At 36.7% G+C, this 23787-nt stretch overlaps 1 protein-coding gene across 6 annotated transcripts in view; it reads right to left on the bottom strand.

Moving 5' to 3' along the window:
* The window catches only part of MED13 (mediator complex subunit 13), a 78442-nt gene that overhangs the window by 4988 nt on the left and 49667 nt on the right, over positions 1–23787 (bottom strand). For 5 of the 6 annotated variants that reach the window (XM_073315788.2, XM_073315789.2, XM_073315791.2 and 2 more), the window contains 20 exons: positions 19370–19586; positions 18738–18822; positions 18249–18370; positions 17059–17149; positions 16630–16844; positions 15947–16143; positions 13467–14374; positions 10871–11038; positions 8785–9008; positions 7956–8145; positions 6806–7271; positions 5762–5981; positions 4877–5068; positions 4444–4667; positions 3691–3833; positions 3240–3398; positions 2949–3134; positions 2613–2761; positions 2226–2399; positions 552–652 (listed from right to left, as the gene is read on the bottom strand). In XM_073315788.2, the coding sequence (XP_073171889.1) occupies positions 552–652; positions 2226–2399; positions 2613–2761; positions 2949–3134; positions 3240–3398; positions 3691–3833; positions 4444–4667; positions 4877–5068; positions 5762–5981; positions 6806–7271; positions 7956–8145; positions 8785–9008; positions 10871–11038; positions 13467–14374; positions 15947–16143; positions 16630–16844; positions 17059–17149; positions 18249–18370; positions 18738–18822; positions 19370–19586 (4431 nt within the window). Of the gene's footprint in view, positions 1–551; positions 653–2225; positions 2400–2612; positions 2762–2948; positions 3135–3239; positions 3399–3690; positions 3834–4443; positions 4668–4876; positions 5069–5761; positions 5982–6805; positions 7272–7955; positions 8146–8784; positions 9009–10870; positions 11039–13466; positions 14375–15946; positions 16144–16629; positions 16845–17058; positions 17150–18248; positions 18371–18737; positions 18823–19369; positions 19587–23787 lie in introns of those variants that run through there. The other variant, XM_073315794.2, reaches the window with a different exon arrangement.

Here is a 23787-nt window from a genome sequence, read left to right as displayed (position 1 = left end):
CTAGGAGGGTGGTGAAACACTGGAATGCGCTACCTAGGGAGGTGGTAGAATCTCCTTCCTTAGAAGTTTTTAAGGTCAGGCTTGACAAAGCCCTGGCTGGGATGGTTTAGTTGGGGATTGGTCCTGCTTTGAGCAGGGGGTTGGACTAGATGAGCTCCTGAGGTCCCTTCCAACCCAGATATTCTATGATTCTATATTCTTCCCCTGGGACCCTTACACCTGGAATTCCCTTCCTCTTTTGTTGCATCCAACATTCAGCCTCTTTCCATTAAGATCTCACTACTTCTAATCAGCCTACCTACAATATGCTAAAGTGATGCTATTTTAAAAAAAATAGCACTACTTCATGACTAAATGCATCTTTTAGCCACTCAGAGCAGTGTCTGATTTGTGTTGTCCTTCATGAAGCACTAAGCATACTCAGCATTCAATTAATAATGAATAAACCTTACAGCAAAAGAGCCAAGTTGATATGCTGCAATAAAATGTGGTTATGCAGTTATATTATTAAAAATATTCTGTTTCATTTTTAAGTAATAAACCATCAATACCTGAGAACATCAGAAGTTTGATTAGAGTCAAGTGGGTGGGAGTGTTTACTGTGGAGTAGCTCGTCTGATTGCACTGAAGGCACATGGAGGTGCAAAGAGGCCTAAAAAGAGAACAGGCACGTTATCAGACACCCTTGCATTAGTTTCAATTTAGACATCCCTGTTCCTTTACAATATATACACCTTCTTTGGAATTACTTCTTAACATCTGACACAAAGCGAAACAGTGCTTTAATTTTATGCATTCAGCTAGAACAGGAATCAGAAGAACCTACATATATTCTAATATCATGTTTTATTTTTTGATTAATGCATTATGCTAAAGTTATATAAGTATCTTAAGATAGGATGTAAAGAATCTCTTCACCTACCCCATTTCATTGGGTTGGGAGATACGGCCAAGATCCCCATTTAAAAACAAACAAAAAACAAAAATAAAACAAAAAAAAAAAGGGACTGAAGTGGATGCAACTCCACTAAGTTTATCCACTTACCCCAGGGAAGTATTTGGCCCAGGATTTCTAAATGACATCTTACCAAGATTTTGCATTACTATTGCTACCCGTAAAATACTGATACCTCTGTAAATCCTAGCAAACTGAAAGAATTAGCGCAATTTACAATAGAAAACAACTACACAAATGAGGAGGTGTAAAAAAAGCCACAAAATATTGTAACCTTCAGAGTTCTCATTAGATCATATTTTGGTACAAGTACAAAAGTTTTGCATATTAGAGTCTTAAACCAAAAGTCATACTAGCGTATTAGTAGCCTTCCTAAGCCAACTGTTTTTTATTAGCATACCACACAATGTCTGAAAAAGAAAACAGCAGCATCAGCATCCATATAATGGAACTTTTGCTTAACACGTGGCATGGGGGAGAGCTACTTTTATTCATCTTTGTTTCAGGTTAGACATATAATTTTGTTATATGACACAGATATGTATAATCCTAGATTTGAGCAACTCAAAGTTTGAAGGTACAGCAGAACTGACTTGATTGTGCCAGACAAGAAAATGGAAGTGACAACATACACATGATGTGAGAACCTTTTCTGGATAGATGAGCCAATGTCTACCTAGGACTATTCGCCACTTAAACTCTTACTTGAGGAAGACCAAAACAGAATATAGGTGTTATGCTTTATCCATGTCTCTGTACTAGACTACATTTTCCAAGTTTAACCAGGTAGTTATACTAGATCTTTCCTTTTTGCATTAAGGGGCAGAGGCAAATTTGAGCCAGGAATCTGAAGAAGTCTAGCCAAACGCTTAGTGTAACAACTCCTCACAAGATACAGCGGCATACACCTATTAAGAGAAAGAGTAAGCAAAGCTGCAGTTGCAAGAGGAAGGGGAACATCACTCTTGTGAAACAAATATGTGAAGAGGCTATTCAGAAGAGAACAACACTTCTGAACTTTTCTTGCTCCGGTTAAAAATGTCTCATTTTTGTAGAAAGAACAAAAACATGCAAACTGGACTGGTTTCTAAGGAAAACAAAAATTGTGCATCTCTCTTGGAACAAAGCTAAAATTACTGTATTCATTTGCTTTAAAAAAAGAGTTCAGAAGTCTAAAATGTTGCTATTCAGATCCTACATTACACATTTATCTCTAAATGCCCACTGAATGCTCAGGAAAAGCACTGTACAAATTGCTGAAGTACAGTACCTTAAGAAACAGGGGACACTGATTTTGTGCTTGAGGACATGCTGACCAAAACCACTCAGGCAATGGACCCGCTTTGGCAGTTGATACAAAGTAACCAAGGGCCAATGGTTGTTGCAGGATATTTGTTACTTCATCATGGGATTCTGTTGAAAGCAATCTATCTGTACCTTGACCCTAAAAGTTGACAAATATCAGGAAGAAGCAGAGTTAGTGACAAACTGGAACATTTAGTTATGCTATTAAATCTGCAGCTTTCCAAATTCTTGGATCAAATTGGATTGAACAGCTGAAGGGCAAGAGGTCATAAGAACCTGGTATTCTACAAATGTCATCCTAATTTGAGAAATCTAAATCGGTAAACTCTGGTATTTACTTCGTAATAGTTACCTTGCCCATTTCACCTCCATGGGGGTAATGGGATCCTGGTGAATGTACAGGGGATCCAGTAGGGGATGCAGGAAGGATATTAATAATATCAGGATCAAGGTCATCTCCAGTGTCTAACAAATCAAAGATACCCATTCCATCTGCTCCATCTTGAAAAAATGAAGGACAGTCAATTTCTATACCTTCATAAACACACAATATGAATAGATCTTGTTTTGAAGTCAACGAGTCAGTAGATTTGCGTTTAGTAACCTTACTCCCAACATACACTGTTCCCCCCCATAATAAACAAACACACACACACACACACACACACACACACACAAAATCACTAACCGTTGTTTGTATTGAAGGCCAAGTCCAAATTTTCAGTGGTATACGTCGACGATGCTACTTGCACAGAGGCAGACGTAGGGAACACAAGTATATGAGTGCATGATGTGTCCTGTGGGGTATTCAGCTGAGATGTCTGCATATTTAAAGTAGTGCTGCGTCCAAATACAGACCCTGTTGACACGGAATCTTTAAAGATGGAAAAGAAAAAAATATATATATTTTCCTTGAATTTCATATTGTCAAGAGAAACAAGTCCCCATAACCAAAAGAAAGGAGCAGTTTTACAAATACCTGGCATAATAACAAAAGACCCTTGTGGTTCCATTGCCACCAAGCAAGCACTGAGAATGCTGGGAGAATCTGCAGCAGATATACCACACATCCTACACATATCTTTCAGTCTCTTGCTGAGGGACTGGAGGTTTCGGCGACTCAGCAAACAGCTCCAATCTAGGGATATTAAGTGATATTGATTTATCTACCCAGAAAATAGTTTGTTTTGAACTTTGTTTCATAGAGTAGAAAACACAAGGTGTTCAAAATAATTCATTTGTATAATGACTTTTCGTTTATACTAATCGTCAAAACCATTCAGCTGCAAATTTACAAAGGAATTGTCAAAACATGTAGTTATGTTTGTTTGAAAGGGTGGAAAAGCCAAATTATCAGACTATTTATCTTTGTGAGTTAAACAAAAGTCAAAGCTTTTAAACCAAGTTTCTACACTCAACAGCTCTATTACCTTTTAACTCTCCATGACCTATCCTTCCTAAACGGCCTATTACAACTCTCCATGGCAATGAACTCATCTGCACAAGTCCCAAGCACCATTCCCAGAGTTTTTGGAGACCAAGTCTGCGGGCAGAACCTTTTTTCCTACGAGCTCTAGGATTGTGGGAGGGGAGGGAGAGAGAAAGGAGGAAAAAAAACAGTAAATGAAAGATTTCTACTCACACTTAGAGCTAAAAGTTTATATATCTAAACGACTACTACTTATTTAGTGTTAACCTGATTATCAGCAGCAGACACAGGAACGGTGGTGTTCAGCCGCAAGTTGTTTTTTTTTGTATATCCTAAAACATTAGGCAAAGTTTACCTACTGAATTATGTAAATATTAAACATCAGTATAGTAGACAGTTTCTTTCTTTGATCAGTCTTATAATACTGAAATCAAAGTGAAAGAAAGCTTGCTCTTGCTTTCCTGTATGATCAGCCTTCAATTTATATGCCAGTTAAACAAACAAAAACACACCACACCACAGAAAAACTGCATTCAATTCTACAGAAATGTAGTTCCACAACAGTACCCAGATAATACTGCTTATATTCAGCTGCTTGAGTTAGTTTTTCCTATATAGAGGTTCCAAAAAATTAATCAGAAGTCTCTATACAGAACCACTATCCTAGAAGAATTTTGATCCAGGAGAAAGGTGCGAAGTTCTGGAAATATTCAAGATACAGGTGCTGAGTGAACAGAAAAGTTTTGCTTCTTACCTGTTAGGTACATCGATATTAATTATGCACGTTTCTAGCAGTTCTCCATAGAGATCTGTGCATGACGCAAGAAGCCATCTTTGATCATGAGATAAACAATAGCCCACAAAAAGCACATTATATTTCTGTCCAGCCTCCCCAAAAGTTTCTCCTAACTCTGTTTGCTTGTCCTTTACAGGAGCCAGTATAAAAGGAGGTGTATAGAGTCGAATACACTCTGGTCTCTGTAAGAAATGCAATAGAAAATTTAAGCACCAAAGGACAGCTAATCATTAAGAACTATGATTCTTTAATCATTAAAAACAAAGACCATTTACCTAAAAAAAGATAAACAAGTCATGGAAATGTACATGCAATTCTGCCATTATTCCCTAAATGTTTACCAAAAGATCAAGTTAATCTTTAGCACTTTTTGTAACCTCAAGATACTCACATCGGGGCTCTTAAGCGCAGTTTCCATTGCTAAACCTGGGCCAAAACCAGTCAATGTTTTCACATTGGTTGAAGTTGGAAGTGGTCTCCGACACTGTGTAAATGCTGAAAATGCCAGAGATTTTAAATGTTGGGTGTAGATTTGCCTATCTTCATGTTTCACAGGTTGTAACAGGTACTGACACGGAACAATCTAAAAAAAGGATTGAAAAACAACATTACAACCAGTGTGTAATTTACACTGAAAAATTATTACCCTCTTCTCTTCAGATTTTAAGTGCTCTTTAAAAAAGTTCTTTGCTAATGTTTTTAAAATTACCCTCCATAATCCGGCCTCTCCAGTTCCATACAACTTTCTGGCTTTCCTCTCTCCATTCTGTTATAGGATGTGAGGCCCTTTCAAGCAGTCATCTCACTGGATGAGTCAGACCAGAAGTGTAAGCACCCTCACAATAAACGCCTGTCTCCACCTACAAGACTTCCAGTTGCCTAAGGTCTTTTATCACAACAAACGTCTGATGTCTGGAAGTCAGGAGTGCTGGATAAAGCTTCTTATAACTGTCAGTCTGGGAAGTAGGAATTACTAATGATGGGACATCCCAAGGCTACTTTTCTCCCCATTACCATTAGCAGAATGGGTCACAAGCTTCACTGTCTAATGCCAGACTGAAGTTTAAGGAGACTGTTACAGGATTAACTTTTGATAAGTGCTGCTGTGAGATACTAAAATGCTCTTGAAAATTTTACTGATACTTCTTCCCACAATTTAAGATATTGAATCCAAAGGATTCAATTCACCATGAGGAAAATACTATCTTCTCCAAAACCAGCTGAAATGAACAGTAATTTTTACCTTAAAATTTTTTACTAAATGTTAACTACTTACCTGCACAGAAACTGTACTCCTGATGTTAGGAGGAAGAATCTGAACCATCTCGAGAAAGCAACGAAGAAGCCCAAGGGTCCACACATTGGATGAGTTGCTATGCTCATCTTTCTTTTCATACGTAAAAGGATCAACTATATAAACTACAATTGCAGGTGGATAGGAGACAGCATGTGAATCTCCATCTGTAGGCACTCCAACTTTATCACGATCCATAGTGCTGGAAGTTAATTTGAAACCAATTGCTATAAAAATTCTCTGTTTTATATAAAAGTATATCAGATTACACAGTATGTATTACATTAAAGAAATTTGATGGCACCCTCTGACTAAGTGAAAAGAGCTTCTTTGCCTTGAGTAAGATGTGAGGAATGATTCTATCACATCTTTACTGACTTCAGTTTAGTGCACAAACTCAGCGGTGTTGGTACCATTAACTTTTATTTTATTATTTAGCTCTGCAGTTCACCCCTCTCCATCACATGAGTTCATCAGCAATTTTCCCCATTGCTTCAACTGGTAGAAGAAGCAAGGTATCAACCAGTTCCCAATAAAAGCAGTCTATAAGTACAGCTTTAACACCAAACCCAGAATGTATTCAACAATGCAAGTTTTATTCTCTACTTTCTTCTCTCTTGAATATATAAAAAAACCCTGCTTATTAATTTGGTTGGAAGTAAACATTGTGAACATAGTTGCAGGGTGGAGGGGTTGCTATTTTTTGCACCCCAGCAGTTATTCAAATCTCTTACAAAAAAGTGATTTTTAGAGTTGGGACCCAACCTGAAAAACTGGGTTCCAAACCTTCAGAGTCTTAGGGCTGTAGTTCAAGCCAACCTTTATATAATAGTTCAGGCCAATCTTTATATGATACCTGGCATCTGAAAAACAGTAGCTTACATCTAACTCTTGTCATCTTCAATTTTTGAAGTGAAGATGTGAAAAAGATTAAAATAAAAACAAAGCATTGTGGTCAGTTGTGTGGGCTGTTTCTGGTTTTCTTTAGATGAGTATTGCACATTAAGAAAAAATACAACATGTTACCTTTCAGAGACTTCTGGGTGTGGCTGTGGAGGGGCAGATGAAGTTTCCCCAGATATCCCAGCTGCTTGAAGAGCTGGTTGTTGCTGCTGTCCCCCTGTCTGTCCATTAGGGGCTGTTGTCGCCTGTGTAGGCAGGGAGGCAGAAGTAGCACTGTTCATGCCGCTGAAAGGCGGAAACGAAGAAGGTTTGTTTGTTGATATCCCACTGCCTAGGTTGGTGGCAGAAGATGAGGGGGCGGTAGTGGTCAAAGTTGAATTAGTTGTAGTAGCTGCAGAAGACACGGCACTGTTTGAAGTCACTGTCATGGTGCTACTGGTAGCAGCTGCAGAACTGGATGATGGAGTGTTGGAATTTCCAGTGCTTCCTGCGACCAGCGGCTGAGTGGATGCAGACTGACTTGTGGGGGGAACTAGATTTGGCTGAGAAAGTAGAGAATTGTCTAATGGCTGAGAAGCAAGATAAGGACCTAAAACAGAAGAAGTAGAAGTTCATTAAAAAGTTGGAATTTAATTCTTTCAACCTGATATAAAAGACCAATAAGAAAAAATCTAGTAATTTTAGCATTGATTTTTCTTTGTATCTTACCCAAAACAAATGAGAACACCAACACTTAGTTTTCCGATTCAATTTCTAGAACAGGTTCACTCCACTCATCCCCTTTTCATAGATAATTCACTAACAGATTTTGGGGACTAATCAGAACTCTGGTTGCAGTTACATTAGAATTGATCTGATACCTGGGCAGCAAGCCTAAACTAGTTACCATACAAATGGTCACCAGGATTTATTGTGAAGTAATTGTTTCATATTCTCTGTGTGTATATAAAGTCTGCTGCAGTTTCCACGGTATGCATCCGATGAAGTGAGCTGTAGCTCACGAAAGCTCATGCTCAAATAAATTGGTTAGTCTCTAAGGTGCCACAAGTACTCCTTTTCTTTTTGTGAAGTAGTCTGACAGACTTGCCCTGAAGACTTTACCTGTGGCTAAGAAGTCATTTTGAGAGTGTGTCTGTATGCAATTTTGTCTAGGATTTTTGCAGACAATATTTGGACAGTGTGCTACATATATGCTTTCTCGTCTTTCACCTCTAGAATATTCCTATAAACAACAGAATCAGATGAAATAAGGAGAAACAAAAATATTCAGTACCCAGGTCATATCTGCAAACTTGAGCATAGAGCTTGAGTTTGGAAAATGCTTCACTGTTGGCATTAGCTGCCTGAGAGAACCAGTCTGTGACCGACTTTTCAGAAAGTTTCTTTGAAGCAGTGGATCCAACTCTCATGATCCCATCAGAGAGCAGTTTACAGATTGGTCTATGCTGACCAAGTCTGCAAGCCTGAAAAAAAAAAAGTTAAAGATAAAGGTAAAATAAATAGAAATAAGACAGTAATGAGTTCACAGACTTTCAAAGTTGCAAGGTATGACACATGGAACTCACCACAAAGAGATAGCTTTATGTTTGTTTTGGGTTATTTTGCATGTTCAAAAACACACCCTACAATTTGGTTATCACATACATTGAAAGGATGCTTTATAATTCTAGAAAGCTAAATGGTTCTGCAATATGCATACGCTGATGTTTTAAGGTTATCAACAGGTTTACCTAAGTGTAGGAAAATAATCTTCTTAACCATAGCTCAAGGAACACAAGTGTTTAACCTCAATGAATTAATATTTGGTAGCACTTATTTAAAATGGTAGTACACAGTTTTACCACTTGATGGCATTGATAAAATAAGAAAATAGCCTCTTGAAAAAAGCTACGTCCAAATAAGATATTGATGGAGCACCAGGATGTGCCTTTATCTTCCAAATGTCTATTTCTAACATCCATTTTAGAGGCCTCATTGAGATGGTACTCCGTGCAAGAGTTTCAACATAATTTGGGATCCAAGCTTGACAAAATGACTGACTATACACTAATAATATGCTTGAGACTGTCCAATTACATTGCTGTCCCTCACACATATTGTACCTCATATACTGCAGTCAGATCTCTAAAGAAGCTTTTTGCTCCATTCAGCAGGGCCTCATTCTCGGGACACACCACAACATAAGCAATGTCTCTTTGAGATCCATAAGGTTCCAACATCAGCCTCTCCCAGTATGGCAAGGCAAATGGAGACAGCACCAGAAAATCATAATCGTATCCCAGCAAAAATGTTGGAATTGGCAGTGGTTCTGGGGACTCATCAGTTCCTAGATAAAGAAAGAAACATTTTCCAATATATTAAAAGGAAAACAGGAATCTAGCAGAATCAATATATTGCTTTTGGCAAACAGGAGTGAATAGAAATACTCATTTTCATCACTATCAAGAGGGAAGCCGGTATTGATAATAAATCAAGTTCTCTTTGCCTTAATAAGCATGTGTAAGGCATGCATGATCTAGCCCTATATATGAGTCAACAATTTTTTACTGCTAGCTCCCAAGTCCACAAGAATAGATTTTGTATTATTATGTAATATTTGTATTGCCAGGGTGGATAAAAATCAATGATTTTTTTAAAGAAATTGAAAATGGATTTTTGGATAATTTAAATACATTTCTTCTTTTAAAAAATAAGCCTATACAAAATTAAATTTAAATTTATGACAACCTATGTTAAGACGCCAATTTACTATAATCTATTAAAATAATTTAAATTAAATAAAAATAATATTAAGCAGTACATGTTTGCAGCACATGTTTGCAGCCAAAGTCAAAGCCACTGAACCGATGGCTACTGACAAAGCATCTGAAGTAGGCTGAAGTGCTAATCCAGCTTTTGACACCAGCAGCTTCTCCTGCAGGTGCAAAGGGAATATTTTCGTCATTTCACTTTATTTAACTAGTTCAGTTCAACGACTACTTCATTCAAAAGTTAAGAAACTAACTGACTGGGAGTTGGGGGCGGGGCATGGGGGGGGGAACCACGACAGGAAAGCTTGTTTTCCTCTTCCAATCTATGAAATCTATATGTGAGTGGAAGAGATCTACTAATTCTAAAATCTTTAAGGACATGATGACCACAAACAAATCAGTTCAGTTCACTAACTACAGACAGCACTTCCTTTGTTTAATAAATCAGTTAGTTCTAAATGCAAAAACATGTTTTGACAAATTTTCTTATTAAGTATCCAGCACACTTACAGTAGTTTTAACTAATAAAGTTACAATGCTGCTTTTGCACATTTTTAATTTAAATTCGATTTCTCCCCAAATACAGCTTGACACATGAAAAGTTTTTTTTTAAAATCTAGTAAATATGAATCCACCTATTTGCTAACATAATAACCGTTATAAGTGGTCCTCACCTCAAACAGTTTATAAACTAATTAAGACATGATGCAACAATGGCATGTGTGTCAAAGAGAATGGGGGAAGAGGACAGGGAATGCAAAGCACATTAGATATGTGCATGGTTAGATACCATTTATTATAAATATAAGAAATCTGGTAATAAAAGGCCATCCCTCTTCCTTGTAATGAATCCAGTACTGTCTGAATGATTTATCGTGGTAATATGCTAATATCCAATAGACATTAATAAAGCCACCAGAATTAAGATACTGGGTTGAACACATAACATAAATAGTATCTCTGTACATATGATTTCAAAGCAACGCTGTTCTGAGAGTTTGTAATTGATACAACTGGTCTATTTCTTACCTTCAGTCCATGACTCTACTGCCATTGATAAGATTCAGTGTTTTTTGTTGTTGTTGTTGTTTTTTGTTTTTTAAAAAAACCACCACAGAATTACTTTAAATATTCTGGTTTCTTAATGTCAACTGTTCATTCCAGCTCCAATTCCATCACACTTTAAATAATAAACTTCATGTAATCCTTCATTCATAGACATTACAATTAAGTGAATTCACATATAGTGCTATTTTAAAACAATTCCTTGTATATTAGAAAGGTAAATATTTTGTGTGTGTTGTAAAGGAAATAATACCTCTAATCAACTATTCTCACCATTTTAAATGTCTTTTGGTTGAATCACATCTAAACATTCAGGTTTGGTAACCTATACCAAGGACAAATTAACGAATGGGAATCTATACAAGTAGTTTACCATAAGAGCCTCGGCCAGCCATTTTGTGAAACTGCTGCCATGTGAGGGGGCCCTGCACACCCCAAGATCGGACTATTCGCTTTTTCTGAATAGCATCCTGAAGAACTGGCTGGAGTGACAGGAGCATGCGAAGGATATCCTGTGAACACTGCATGCTCACATCCACAACTGAAAGAGAACAAAAGAAACGTCATCACAGCTTAAATAAAGTTATCTAAGAAAAGAATTGCAAAGAGTTTAAAAGGTCCTAAGTTGAGGTGAATTTGGGGGTTTTAAACAAAAAGTCACTTTCTTGAAACATATTCTGTTCATGTAGGCCATACCATATTATCGTCAGGTCTTTCACATAGTTGAGGGATAACTATTAAAATCAGAATAGCAGTTCTGCTATGCTTTGATTTTCCAGTCTGTACAACAGTCTCTTCCTTGAAAACTTCAGCTCTCCATCTTTTATCTTTGTCTAAACTAAAAAACTAAATTACACCTATAACTCAATTGTTAAAGTATTCAAAATATCTTGCATAATGACAGGTTTCAGAGGAACAGCCGTGTTAGTCTGTATTCGCAAAAAGAAAAGGAGTACTTGTGGCACCTTAGAGACTAACCAATTTATTTGAGCATGAGCTTTCGTGAGCTACAGCTCACTTCATCAGATGTTTACCGTGGAAACTGCAGCAGACTTTATATACACAAAGTCTGCTGCAGTTTCCACGGTAAACATCTGATGAAGTGAGCTGTAGCTCACGAAAGCTCATGCTCAAATAAATTGGTTAGTCTCTAAGGTGCCACAAGTACTCCTTTTCTTTTTTCAAAATATCTGTACTTCTCCCTCCACACAGATGTTTCGAGGGAATGCCAACCATTACTGCTTTCACAAAGTCTTGGGGAAAATCTTGTAAACAGTATTCATTATTTAGCCAAATTTGTCAAACGTATTAGCTGTCTGTGACATTCTAATAAGCATAAATTTGAGAGTTAAAAAAAACCCCTAAAGCTTTTAAGATGAGGGTTAGAATTTTGTAGCCTCCTTCTAGTGAAGCATTTCACCCCCTCCCCCTTTATAAATATTTCCCAAGAGAACATAAGCCTCAGTATTACTATGTGCCTCAAAAATATTTTGATTTGTCTACATGAAAGCTTCCCAAACTTGAACCACCAGTGATCCCACAGCACTTGCTGGTGGTTTGTAGAAAGTTGGCTGTCCTCCTCCTTGCTAGCTACTTTAAACTGAATTTAATATTGCCAGAATACCACTTTTCTATGTGAAAAATGGCTGTAGTCACCACAAAGACGTTATAAGATCATTAATGGAAAGAGAGGTGGGTCTGAGATTATGAATGTGAGGAGAGGTGAGACAGTGGATGAACATGATATCTACTCTTGGAAAAAGCTTCATGATCTATTATATAAAAGCTGCATTATGTTTTAAGAAAATGTGTATTTCACAACAGACACTAAGTTTGTTACTGAATTTTCAAAATTATTAGTGTTAAGTAAAGTAGGCAGCAGAAATGATAGCAGCACCACATATCAACAGTTTTGCTACTGATCAATGGCAGCATGCAGATTAAGATGTGTGAATGGGTTGAAACAAAACCAAGCTTCCATTAAGAATAATTTCTGTAGGAAGGGTCATGAGTAGAAAGCAATGTATCTTGATCTCTAGCATACGCAAGTTATTCAAAATTCAGGCTGCACAAAAAGCAAAACAAAAATATCTGTGCATAGGGAAACAGAGTATAGGACTTAAGTGTTCAAAATAGGCAGAAATGTGACAGTGACCTCTAAGTATAAGCAGATCTCAAATTTCTTTGATTATCAATCATGCCACTAGGCATGAATGAAAAAAGATGCAAAATAAAAAAAGGTTAGATTTTTTACCACTGCAGATAGAAGTGAACATTCTTTTTAGAGAGCAAACGTTTGATTCTTTACAGATGCCAATTAATTTTTGCAAATCCAAATTCTCCTACAATACTTTAACTTCAGAAGCTTCTCACCTCCCTCTTCTCCACCTTCAAAAGTGAAATTAAGATACATATTCCCTTGTTATTTCTATTTATGTAGCCTTTCATTCAATTTCTACAGAAATTAATAGAATGCACAGAATCTGTAAAGTATCCATCGTATGTATCCCACATGTACCCAAAAAAAAAAAAAGACTTCAAATTCCAGTGAATCACAGTCCCTGCTTGGAATGTGAAGTAATACTATAAACAACTGCTCAGTATCACCTAGGTTTCCTAAGATTCTGCTCAGTGCTTCATAGGTAAGTTCCCAGAATACCAAATAAAAGACTACACTATATAAAATGCCTATACTATGGACATCCAGACTATGGGCTTGCGCAACATTTCAAATCCATACGGCAGGTATATGGCTCTTTAAAGCTGGGCAAAGAAAACCTAGTTAATATACTGATTTAGTACCTAAAAGGCCAGAGGCTAGGAACAGAGCAGCAATGGAAATTCACTCAAGTGTATACGTAATGGGAATAAGTCAATTGGCAATCTTAACTCCCCCTACTCTTCGTGCTATCAGATGCTTAGAAGCAAGACAAGAAACAGATTTGCAGAGAAAAAGCAAGTATATTTACCATTTCTTTTTGACCAATGATGCAAGCAAGTACTTTTCACAAGTGCTTCATCAACTTTTCCTCCTGACATATTGTCCATGAACTGGCGCCCATGTTCTAACGCTAGGTAGCAGTCATTGCAACAATCCATTTCTTCTACACGTACCAGATTGTTAACTGCACCAAATTTGGGTATAGGATCTTGATCTGCTGCTCCAAATGGTGAAAACAAGTTGGTGCACTGATCTTGCAGCAACAGTATTAACTCATCAGGGAATTTCTCTGGTTCTTTCAGGCCTCGCTCAACAGAAGTAGCTCTAAGAGCTTCAAAACGTTTCTCTGCTTCTTTGCCACACTCTGTATTTCGCCCAAGGATATCCAATTCATCTTCAAGAAACAATCCAGAGTTGTTGCCAAACTTTCTATTCATGACAGCACTGAAGCCACAGGTACACCTATATTGAGCCTCTTGTGTTGGATCTGGAATGTAAACTCCAACATCAGCACCTTTGATGTTCATGTTGCAGACACAGATGCAGCAGCTATCAAAGTTACAGTCTTTGAACAGATTCATTACGGACTCTGAAAGGATGAGATTCACATAGAGACTGTGCGCCTCAGGGATGGATGGTACAGTTGCAGGTTCAACTGAATTTAGTGGTCTACATGTTGATGGTGTGGACGCTGGTGAATACAAATCAGAATTTTCATATTTGACTGAACCTTGAGCACTGGCAGGTCCACCAGCTCCACGAGGGGTACGAGGTGTCCTTGGTGTTCTAGGAGTTGGGAACCGAGGAGTGGAAGGAGATGGGAGAATTCCTGCTCCACTATTGCTGGGAGGTGCACTACTGGGCGGCATCCCAAATGGAGTATGAGTTTGTGGCGTGTAGGCAGGGCCATACTCTTGATCCATAGTGCTTCCATCACTAAGAAAAGCAATAAGGAAAATATTTTTAAATGGAGTATGTTTTTGAAACACAAGAATATCAAATTTTAAGTAAGCACTTTTCAGATTCACATTTCAAAAAAAAAAAAAAGGTAGTAAATATTAGCGCAAAAATTGCGATCAAAATAAAAAAGTTTGGGCCAATTTGTTCTAAATGACTATGCAGAACTGTTCTATATATTGACAGGAGTGCTAAAAACCCAAATAATAAAAAAAGCATCTGGAAAAGAATTCCGATTATAGCCAATATTTTTATATACATACGCAGTGTGAAGTGCACCTTTTCCTTTTCACACTTTGTTAATATTAAAAAATATGGTGACATGTATCCATAAGAAAATACACTGGCTTTACCAGCAGCAAACTCTGCTGGATCAGTGAGGGAAGTATCACCTGGAAATCTTTCAAATTTTCTTTCCCAGTCAGCGAAATGTCTCCAAAGACTTATCAGGCTAATGAGACCTGAAAACATTGCTTCTACACAGATCTGACCCAAATAGAAGGAGCCCGTTGCACTCATGCTGTGGTTTAAATTATAGTTTGTGAACCAACAACCACCTTTTAAACAGCCCATGTTTCCTAATCCACCTGCAGAAGGTGCACATGCAGAGGAGCAGGGCAGAATAAATATTCCTCAAGGAGGAGAGAAATAAAACATGGTTTTCTGAACGACCAGTCAGTACTGAACGCACTTTATAGGGATGCTCATTTCAATACAACTACTGCTAGTAAGGGTATGGCTACCCTACAATTAGACACTCATGGCTCACCATGCCAGCTGATTGGGCTCACTGAGCTCGGACTAAGGGGCTGTTTAATTGCGGTGTAGATGTTCAGACTTGGGCTGCAACCTGAGCCCGGGGACACTCCCAATGTGCAGGGTCCCAGAGCTTGGGCTGTAGCCTGAATGTCTATGCCGCAAAAATCAGCCCTTAGCCTGAGCCCAGGTCAGCTAGCACGGGCCAACTGAGAGTTTTTAATTGCAGTGTAGACATACCCTCCATCACAAGATGTCACATCAGGCACTGGTTTCTAATTGTAAAGGACAAGGAAATGAACATGGGAAGGGAAAGTTTTAAAATACACAAATGTCCTGCTCAACACTAGAAAAGCTTATACTGATTAAGAATTGAATTCTTGTAAACAGCAAGAAAAGCACCTGCTAAACCCTTGTAGTAACTATACCACCACCAAAAGAACATGGAGTCCCAGGCTGGTATTTAAGTCAATTGTTGCAATTAGATGAATACCATCAGGTTTCCCTAAGAAACTCTTAAATGAGACATGAATAAAATTTACATAGTTAAGTAAAGTAGCTATTTTAAAAGAGGAAATTTCTCTATTTAGATAAACTAAAGAAACTTGTGATTAAAAACTGTATCAGTAATTTAAAGACTCTTTAAATGTTTTTCACTATACTTTCGAAATGGAAAAGCTATTCATTACATTAAAAGATATTCTAGAATGTGGATAATTTTCAGTTATACAACTGTAAAAAAAAAAAAAAAACACAATGAAAACCTATTTATCGTTCACTGGCACAAAAGCATACCCCTCTTTGATGAACGGCATGGTGGGTCCCGGAGGAAGTAACTCCAGTTTTCCAACAGTCCAACTCTGACGGTAAATGCAGTCCTCTGGCAGCTTGATAGGAGGGAGACACTGGCTGGGGAGAGTCTTTAGTGGGGCAAACATGGAACACCCCACAAAAGCCTGACTATTCTCAGGCTTATAGACATAGGAATAATCCTAGAAATTAAATTAAAAAAAAAACAAAAACACTAACCAGTAAATATAGTAGATTATATAAATCCGGCAACAAAAATGCTACTAAGACTAAAGAAATCAATTAAAAACTTGTTACTAATTTGATTAATATTCTTCTGCACTTAGTCCATGCAATTTACATTTCTACACTTAAAAGTAAGCACAACATTGGTATTACAACTGATTACATGCTGAGATATACACAAAGACCAGGGCCTGTAATTTTAATATATTTCTTTAGTTTACTTGTGACTAACCAAAAGAACAGCTCAGTGTAATTCAGTATATTTCAGAAGCGAAATAATGGGTTTCACTTAACAAGACACTTCATCCACTTCTTGTCATGTAATAAATAATTAGTAATACAGGAAATATGGTGAGCTTACTTCCTATTAAAAATTCTAGAAATATTCAATTTATTTCTTGAATTTGGAAAAGGTATTTATCAAAGTTATGAACATTGCTTACCTTGATTTCAGAAGGTTTTGGACTGCAGAATCCCTCATCTACTTCAATTCTGAACTGAATGCCTACACTAGAGCTATTCCCTTCAAGTATAGTTCCTCCAAGTGTAGCATCCATATTGCCATATTCCTTATTGTTCATATTCATTGGTGAAAACCCCATAATATGTTGTTCCAATGATGGTGGTGTTGGATACATTTTATGAAGATCTGCAGTACCTGTTTCAGATTAAAAATATACTTCAGAGGTTACTCCAGGAACACATTTGTTTATTATATATTTCTTTCCTTTTCATTTGTCTTACACAAATTTCAAAATTAAAATTTGCAACTGTACACAAAAGATAATTTAAAGGTGACATTTCTGATATTAGTAAATTAATTAAGGGAGAAAACAGAAAGGGGAAAAAACAAAACAAAAACAAAACCTTACTTATGCATGACAATGGGTCCAAATTTCCTGCTTTTGACTCTTTGCAGTTGGATTTGTCATCTGAGCCATTCACTGTCCTTTTAGATCCAGGCTATAGGAGAAAAAAAAAAGTTTAAATTCCCATTTGAAATGTTTATTCACAGCATTATAATACCTCAACCTTGAAAAATAAAAAGTATAAATTTCCCCCCTTATTAAATGCCTACTGTTTAAACTTAAATCTTACTTAAGGAATCATAGTCTAGTATTTCATTTGTTAAAAGAACATGAGCACTGACCCAATAGTAAGAGGCAAGCACTTACAAGAATATGCACTATATTTCCTTATCTTTGCCAAGAAAATAAATGAAAAAAGTGCCAGTTAAATATAAAACAAAATAAACCTCACAGGACTATACTGAAAACCTTGTTTGAGAAGGGATAAATTTAACCAGCTGCTTACATCTTTATGCTCCTTATACTATAAGTAATAGCCAATTGCACTTTTCATTATGAACCTTTATTTTCAAGAGATTATCTCAAACTTATCCATGTTCTCAGACAAGCAACATTTTTCCCCTCCCCACAAAAATGTTAAAAAGCACTCTCCAGTTTAAGATAAAGCTTGTACTAGTTTCAGTTGCTTTTAAGAGGTTACTGAGATCTAGTCTACACAAAGACTTTGTACTAGTACATGTCAAATAGGCGTGTGATTTTATATAAAATTTAAGTTCCACCTGAGACTGCAATAAAATTATTCCAAGATATTAACAGCTACGCTGAAATGATTTGATAGAAGAAAGCCCACTTCAAAATTTCCCAAATTTTTCACGGTTTTAAATATTAAAAAAGGTATATTAGTGGGTATGTTGGCTAAACAAGTAGTCTAGGCTGTAATAAGAATACAGCAGTGGTAATAATTATAATGTCATAGGTTTAGCTCTATGTCAAAGGCAAGTACATTCTCTTTGCCCAGTAAGGATGCAAAAGTGAAAAGGTCAGTCAAAAGTCTTATTATGTATTATACTTTTATATTATATAATAGATTTATTAGATTATCAGAAGTTATACATTATATACCAGTCAGTCACCAGGGGAAAATGTATTTTAAAAGCACATAAAATATATATTTTTCTTCCGGCACAAAACGTACACGTTTGAACAATTTTTATCTAGCAGCTGCTTTTACTTTTGCAAACCAAACCACTTACTGTTAGTTCATCTTCGTCAGAGTTGAAGAGATTGTCAAGGTCAGTATAAGAGACTACCAAGTCTGTTTCATGAAACAGGCTAGTTGATGCAGTGCGAGCGTGAGCAGCAATACGTTGTGCATCTATAAAGAATATGAACATTTTAGGCTCACCTTAGCATTGTAGATACGATATATTTATTTAAACTAGGATTTCTTTCTTTTTAAAACTATTCAACTGGAGAAATCCAGATGCTATCAGTTCTTACTGAACTAGCATATGCATAAAGTGCGACCCCTTCACTTTTCACTAACTTACTTTAAAACTTTATATCCAACGTATTTTTGCAAGGTTCAGTAGTGAAAGTTACCTTACTAAGTAGCTTCTGAATTCTGAAAAGATATAACTACACTTTGAAAGTTGCATGAGATGTTACTAAAAACTTCTCTGCATTCTGTTATCCATTCCGTAAGTCATTAATATATTGCATTTTGAAACAAACATCTTTACCTTGCTTGACAGAAGGACTAAACAGTGACATAGCATCTTCTCCTTCATGGGATAAAACCGTAACATTAGCGGTCCCATCTTCAGCCTGAAAAAAGCAGCACAGGTGATATATGGAAGAAGACTATCTATATTATTGTATGTTTCTTGAAACAAAAGCTCACTGTAAGGATTATTGTTTTGGTTTTGATATTTACACGGCAAGGATCTGTAAACATGTTAAAACTTCCTAAATAGTTCTTTTTAAACCTAATGCACATGAAGTACTGAAAATATTATAAAAGTACCAATACTACATAATATAGTTCTATCTTCTTGCATAATTAAAATAACAAACAAACACCCAAAAGACATAGGACAGACACCAATCCAGTTAATAAACTATTATAGTATTATAATGTGTTCAGGTAAGTAAGCAGTCCAAAAAACTTACAATTCAGGGTTTTTTCTGTACTGTATACTTTTACTGATCATTTCTGCTTGAATGCAAGCATTTTTAATGACGATTTGCTAGAGAAAAATTCTTTACGTAGTACCACCTATGCTGAGCATAGTTTCAGTACCATTTCGTTATTAAAATTAAGGCAATTTGTTTCCATCCAATTATTGATTTATGCCATCATTCCTTTACTCACCTTGTGTTTTCTCCCAGCTTCTCTTTCACTGTTTTGCCTATCCTTTTTGTTATCAGGAAAAAGGAATTCCACATCACCATCAACAAATGCATAAGGATCAATTTCAGGTTCTTGGTCAGCTTCAGACACTACTGCTACTAGGTATTGGTTTTTACTCTGATATTGCTGCACCAGTTCATCTGAAACCTTTAAAGGCTTCCTACACTGCACCATTAATCTGCAAAGAAGAAAAAAATACAATTACAAAGCGGCATCAACCATCTATTGCCTAGGTTAAAGTATGAAATATCATCTGCTATTACACAATTCCAAAGAACTTTTTAGCTAACACGGATTCTCTTAAAAGTTTTCTGGGAGAAGGGTTAAGCGATCACTTGCACAACTTAAAGTCTTTTTATGTGCAGGTCATTCATAGTACCACAGAAGCGTAATGTATTCATAGTCCTTTCCAGAAACCTTAACCCAGACAAAAATGAGAGATGGTTCAAAAAGTCTCACAGCAGATTAAATGTTTGCCATTTCTTGAACAAGTACAAAATTACCAAACCAACGACAGCAGTATGTGCTGAACTGCAGTGTACTAACAATGACCAAGTTGAAATCATCAGAGTAATTGACTAAATTGGTTTAGCAAAATTCTATGTTTTTACTAGAGTCTAAGTTCCTGTGCATTTCACTCAAATCACACAGAGAATTGGGAATTTAAACTTTCTTCAGGACATGGGTGGATCTAAAGAGTAACACATGCAATTACAGTATGCAAACAGTCACAGATGGCTAGTCTTTGCTTGTTTTATGAAGACATTTCAGTATTCAAAAAAGTGAAGACTCTTACAGCATGCATGCGCCTCTGGGTTAATAATCTAAATAATAATGGAGCTTACAAAGCATGTAGATAACGCATCTAAGTTTGTGATAGGAGTAGCTCAGTAAACATTCAAATGTTCAACATTCTATTGCGTTTAAACACAGTAGTGACATTATCAGCAATTTTTTTGCTGGCACAACAAACAGTTACACCTATGAAACTGATATTCCTGAAGACAGAGAGTAAATAAGCCTAACCTTAGAAATTGAAATTCATGAGCACAGAAAATGTCCATCTTGAACTTAAGAAAAAAGTAGGAAACAAACAAATCTATGGTATGGTTATATACACACATCCCCCTCTTTGCACCATCTACCCCAAAATAGGTGACAAACTTAATCTGGCAGCCATTGACCAAAGACGGGAGAGGATGTAAGCAAAATACAACCTTCAAACAGCAAGAAAGTACCAACAACATCAGTACTGTAGCTGTATGATGTCTGCACCAAACTCAGATACCTGTACCTTCTCTGCTTGAAAGCTGTTTCTTCTCCAAAACCCGATATAACAGCCAGTGAGAAAAGTGGGTGCATCTTCAACAATAGGTTTGTATAAACCTCTATTGTGTCCCAGATGCACCAAGATCACGGAGATATGCCTTGTTGCTGAATTCATTCACTCCATAAGCTCAAATGGTACATGAGCTGACAAGGATATTTATGGTACATAAGTTTCAGAGCAAAATCACAGCCCTGTCTATATATAAAAAAAAAAAAAAAAAAAAAATCTTCAGCGGACTTCTATTCTTCCCATTTTTCAGTCAATGCTATCCCATAAGAGAAGCCAAAGAGACCCCACAACTACCACTGCTTGTTTTGATAGACTAGGTTAAGAGTAATTGGAATGTGGAATAGGATACATTTGTGAGACACCACAAAGAGGCCTACAGAAATGAGTAAAGGATAGCAAAAGCCATTTCAGAAATTACATTTATTTAAGGGAGGAACTACCTCAACCTCCACACCTGATGACACACTGATGCTTTCAGGCTTCCCTCAGAACCTTAAACATCTTCTCAGCATAAGACAAACAGTAGATTGGATGCAAAAGCATAATTTAACAATTTTGTTTCAATCAAGACCACTTTGAAATGGAGCGCACTCCAAGAAAATAACCTGACTCTCAATCCCATAACCCTGGCATTATTTAGAATAGTTTCTGTGCAGTATCTTACAGCTAACAGGGACTTCAACCCATCCTTCTCAGGCAATGACGACATGCTTGATCAGATCTTGTATCTCCAGGATTATCCCCAGGCAGGCAATGAACTTGCTGTGACTGTATGTCAGAGACAGCTGGCATTTACATTTGGAGCAACACTTGATACAGCTGGAGTGCTTTTCCCTTTTCTAACATCCTATATAAACTAACACAACAAAAAGACTTGGAAAACTAACTTGTTAGAAACAAGCAATTTGAGTAACAAGACAAACAGCGAGAAGAAAGTATTTGCTTTCTTTTTTAATTATCCAAAGGAAAAAAATATATATAGTAGCAAGCTATTCTGGAATAATTATAGTAAATAAATTGTTAAACTAAACTAGAGGCTATAAAAAAGGAAAGATGAAACTTCTCACTCCGACAAGAGTAAACCTTGAATTAGAATACATATTCCTTTCCTGTCTGGAAGGGTGGAAGAAACTGACAATGTAATGCTGCACCCCAACCCCACCACACCTTGAAATAATTACCAGACACCTGCTAGCTGGAAAACTAAAACTGTTACCCAAAGGCCAATATAAAAGATAGAGAGAAGAAATGCTCCAGTACCTCTGCTGCTGCTCTCAGCATTCCAAAACAGCAAGAGAGGGAAATAGTTATGATAGTGGTCAGTTTGACTATTACACAAAGGGTTCTGAATGGCCAGTGAAACTGACAGTCTTATTAGTTTCACTCTGTTGATGCTAGAAAGCTAAAAGCAGCAGAGTTAAACTGACTATTTACAATCTCCACAAAGAACACTGCAATTGTTTGCATACAGTTCACAGTTGGAAGGTTTTCTTTTCAACTATATGGGCTACAATTTGAAAATATATATATACACACCTAAATAAAAGCTTAAATCTTGCTGACATGGATGGATCAGGCACCTTCTTTCACCAGGAGAAGCTCCCTACAAAGTGGTGAGTAAGTTTTCAAGCCCTGCATATATATATATATTTTACTTGTGGTTTACAGCTGCTGCCTTGACAGAGAAGAATATGGTTCATACTGGAAAAATACACAATCAACAGGACTGTTCCTCAAACACATTTCTCTACTGTGAAAGTCATCAATACTTTTTAGAGTCAGTTTCTGCTGCTACATGAACTTGTAGCTAGAGTTTACAGGAAGGAAACATTTCTCTTTCTGCAGCATTCTTATACCAATCTAGGAGTGTTTCTGAAAGATGCAGGTCCATAAAAGAAAAACTGGCATAAGAGTAGGTAAATATATCCAAAGGACTAGTTTAATATATAAAAAGGAGAGATGCTATTACTTTGACTCAATCAAATTAACTTTAAAACTAAAAGCTATTGCCTCTAACTCATTCCATAATTTATCAAAACTACAGAGGTCTTAAAAAAAAAAAAAGCAGGAGAAAGGTTTCTCTTTTGGCTGATTAAGTGAGCTGCAGAGTGAGACTCAAATTAACATTTTGGGCAAAATGATATAAATCTCACTACAGCTAAGCGTCTAAACCAATTTCTATTTATAAAATCTGAAAGAATCTGAACCCTTTTATCTATGTGGAATGGAACACAGTGTTTCTTAAAAAATCCACATAGCTCAAGCTTTCTTATGATGCTAAAATACTACAAGGAGGTAACTCATGGTGGCTTGAGGATCATTTCTACTGAGGGCTGAAAAACCAGTTTCCAAAAGAAACCTAGATTGAGTCTTATCCAAATAAGTTTGTCTGCCCTGAAGAAAGATTTAAAAGTAAGCATTTCCATGAGATTTGAGGGCTATCTATTAGCACCAACAACAGACACCTCAATAGTTGGTTTTCTTTGACTGATAACCTCAATCTCTTTATTAAGGCACTTCTGCAAGACACAAAAGAAGTGTCACATTGACTATAAAGCACTGATTGGAGCACTGCAACAGTGATAACTACAGTCCCTTGACCTCAACAACCATGCCAACAAGCAGATTCCAGATATTTTACAGTCGTTGTAACCCCTCTTAAAAACTGATGTCTTCCAGGCAGCATGACTGACTCCTCCACTGCTCCCAGTAATAATACCTACTATGTACTTCCTAAAGGTCACTCAGATCAATTGCTTTTTCTCACCACAGCTTCTGAAGCACTTGAAACAAAGGTAAAACAGACTATACAAAGCTTCTAAAGTTTAACAGAATGAATCCAATCACAATTATCTTGTATGAACCTACAGATGTCTTCTTTATTTTATACATAAAGATGACTCAATATGGGGGGGAGGGAGGGGGAAATCAGTCTCTGGCTCATGCTTTTTCTTTGAAAATGGAATCAAATGTCCTCAGAAAAAAAAATTCCCAGTTTCTAAAGACTATACATACTAAGCAAGTCCAATCAGAAACAGAG

Source organism: Lepidochelys kempii, chromosome 17 (assembly GCF_965140285.1).
Source record: "Lepidochelys kempii isolate rLepKem1 chromosome 17, rLepKem1.hap1, whole genome shotgun sequence".
NCBI lineage: Eukaryota > Metazoa > Chordata > Testudines > Cheloniidae > Lepidochelys > Lepidochelys kempii.
This window is presented reverse-complemented; position numbering and strand designations above follow the sequence as displayed.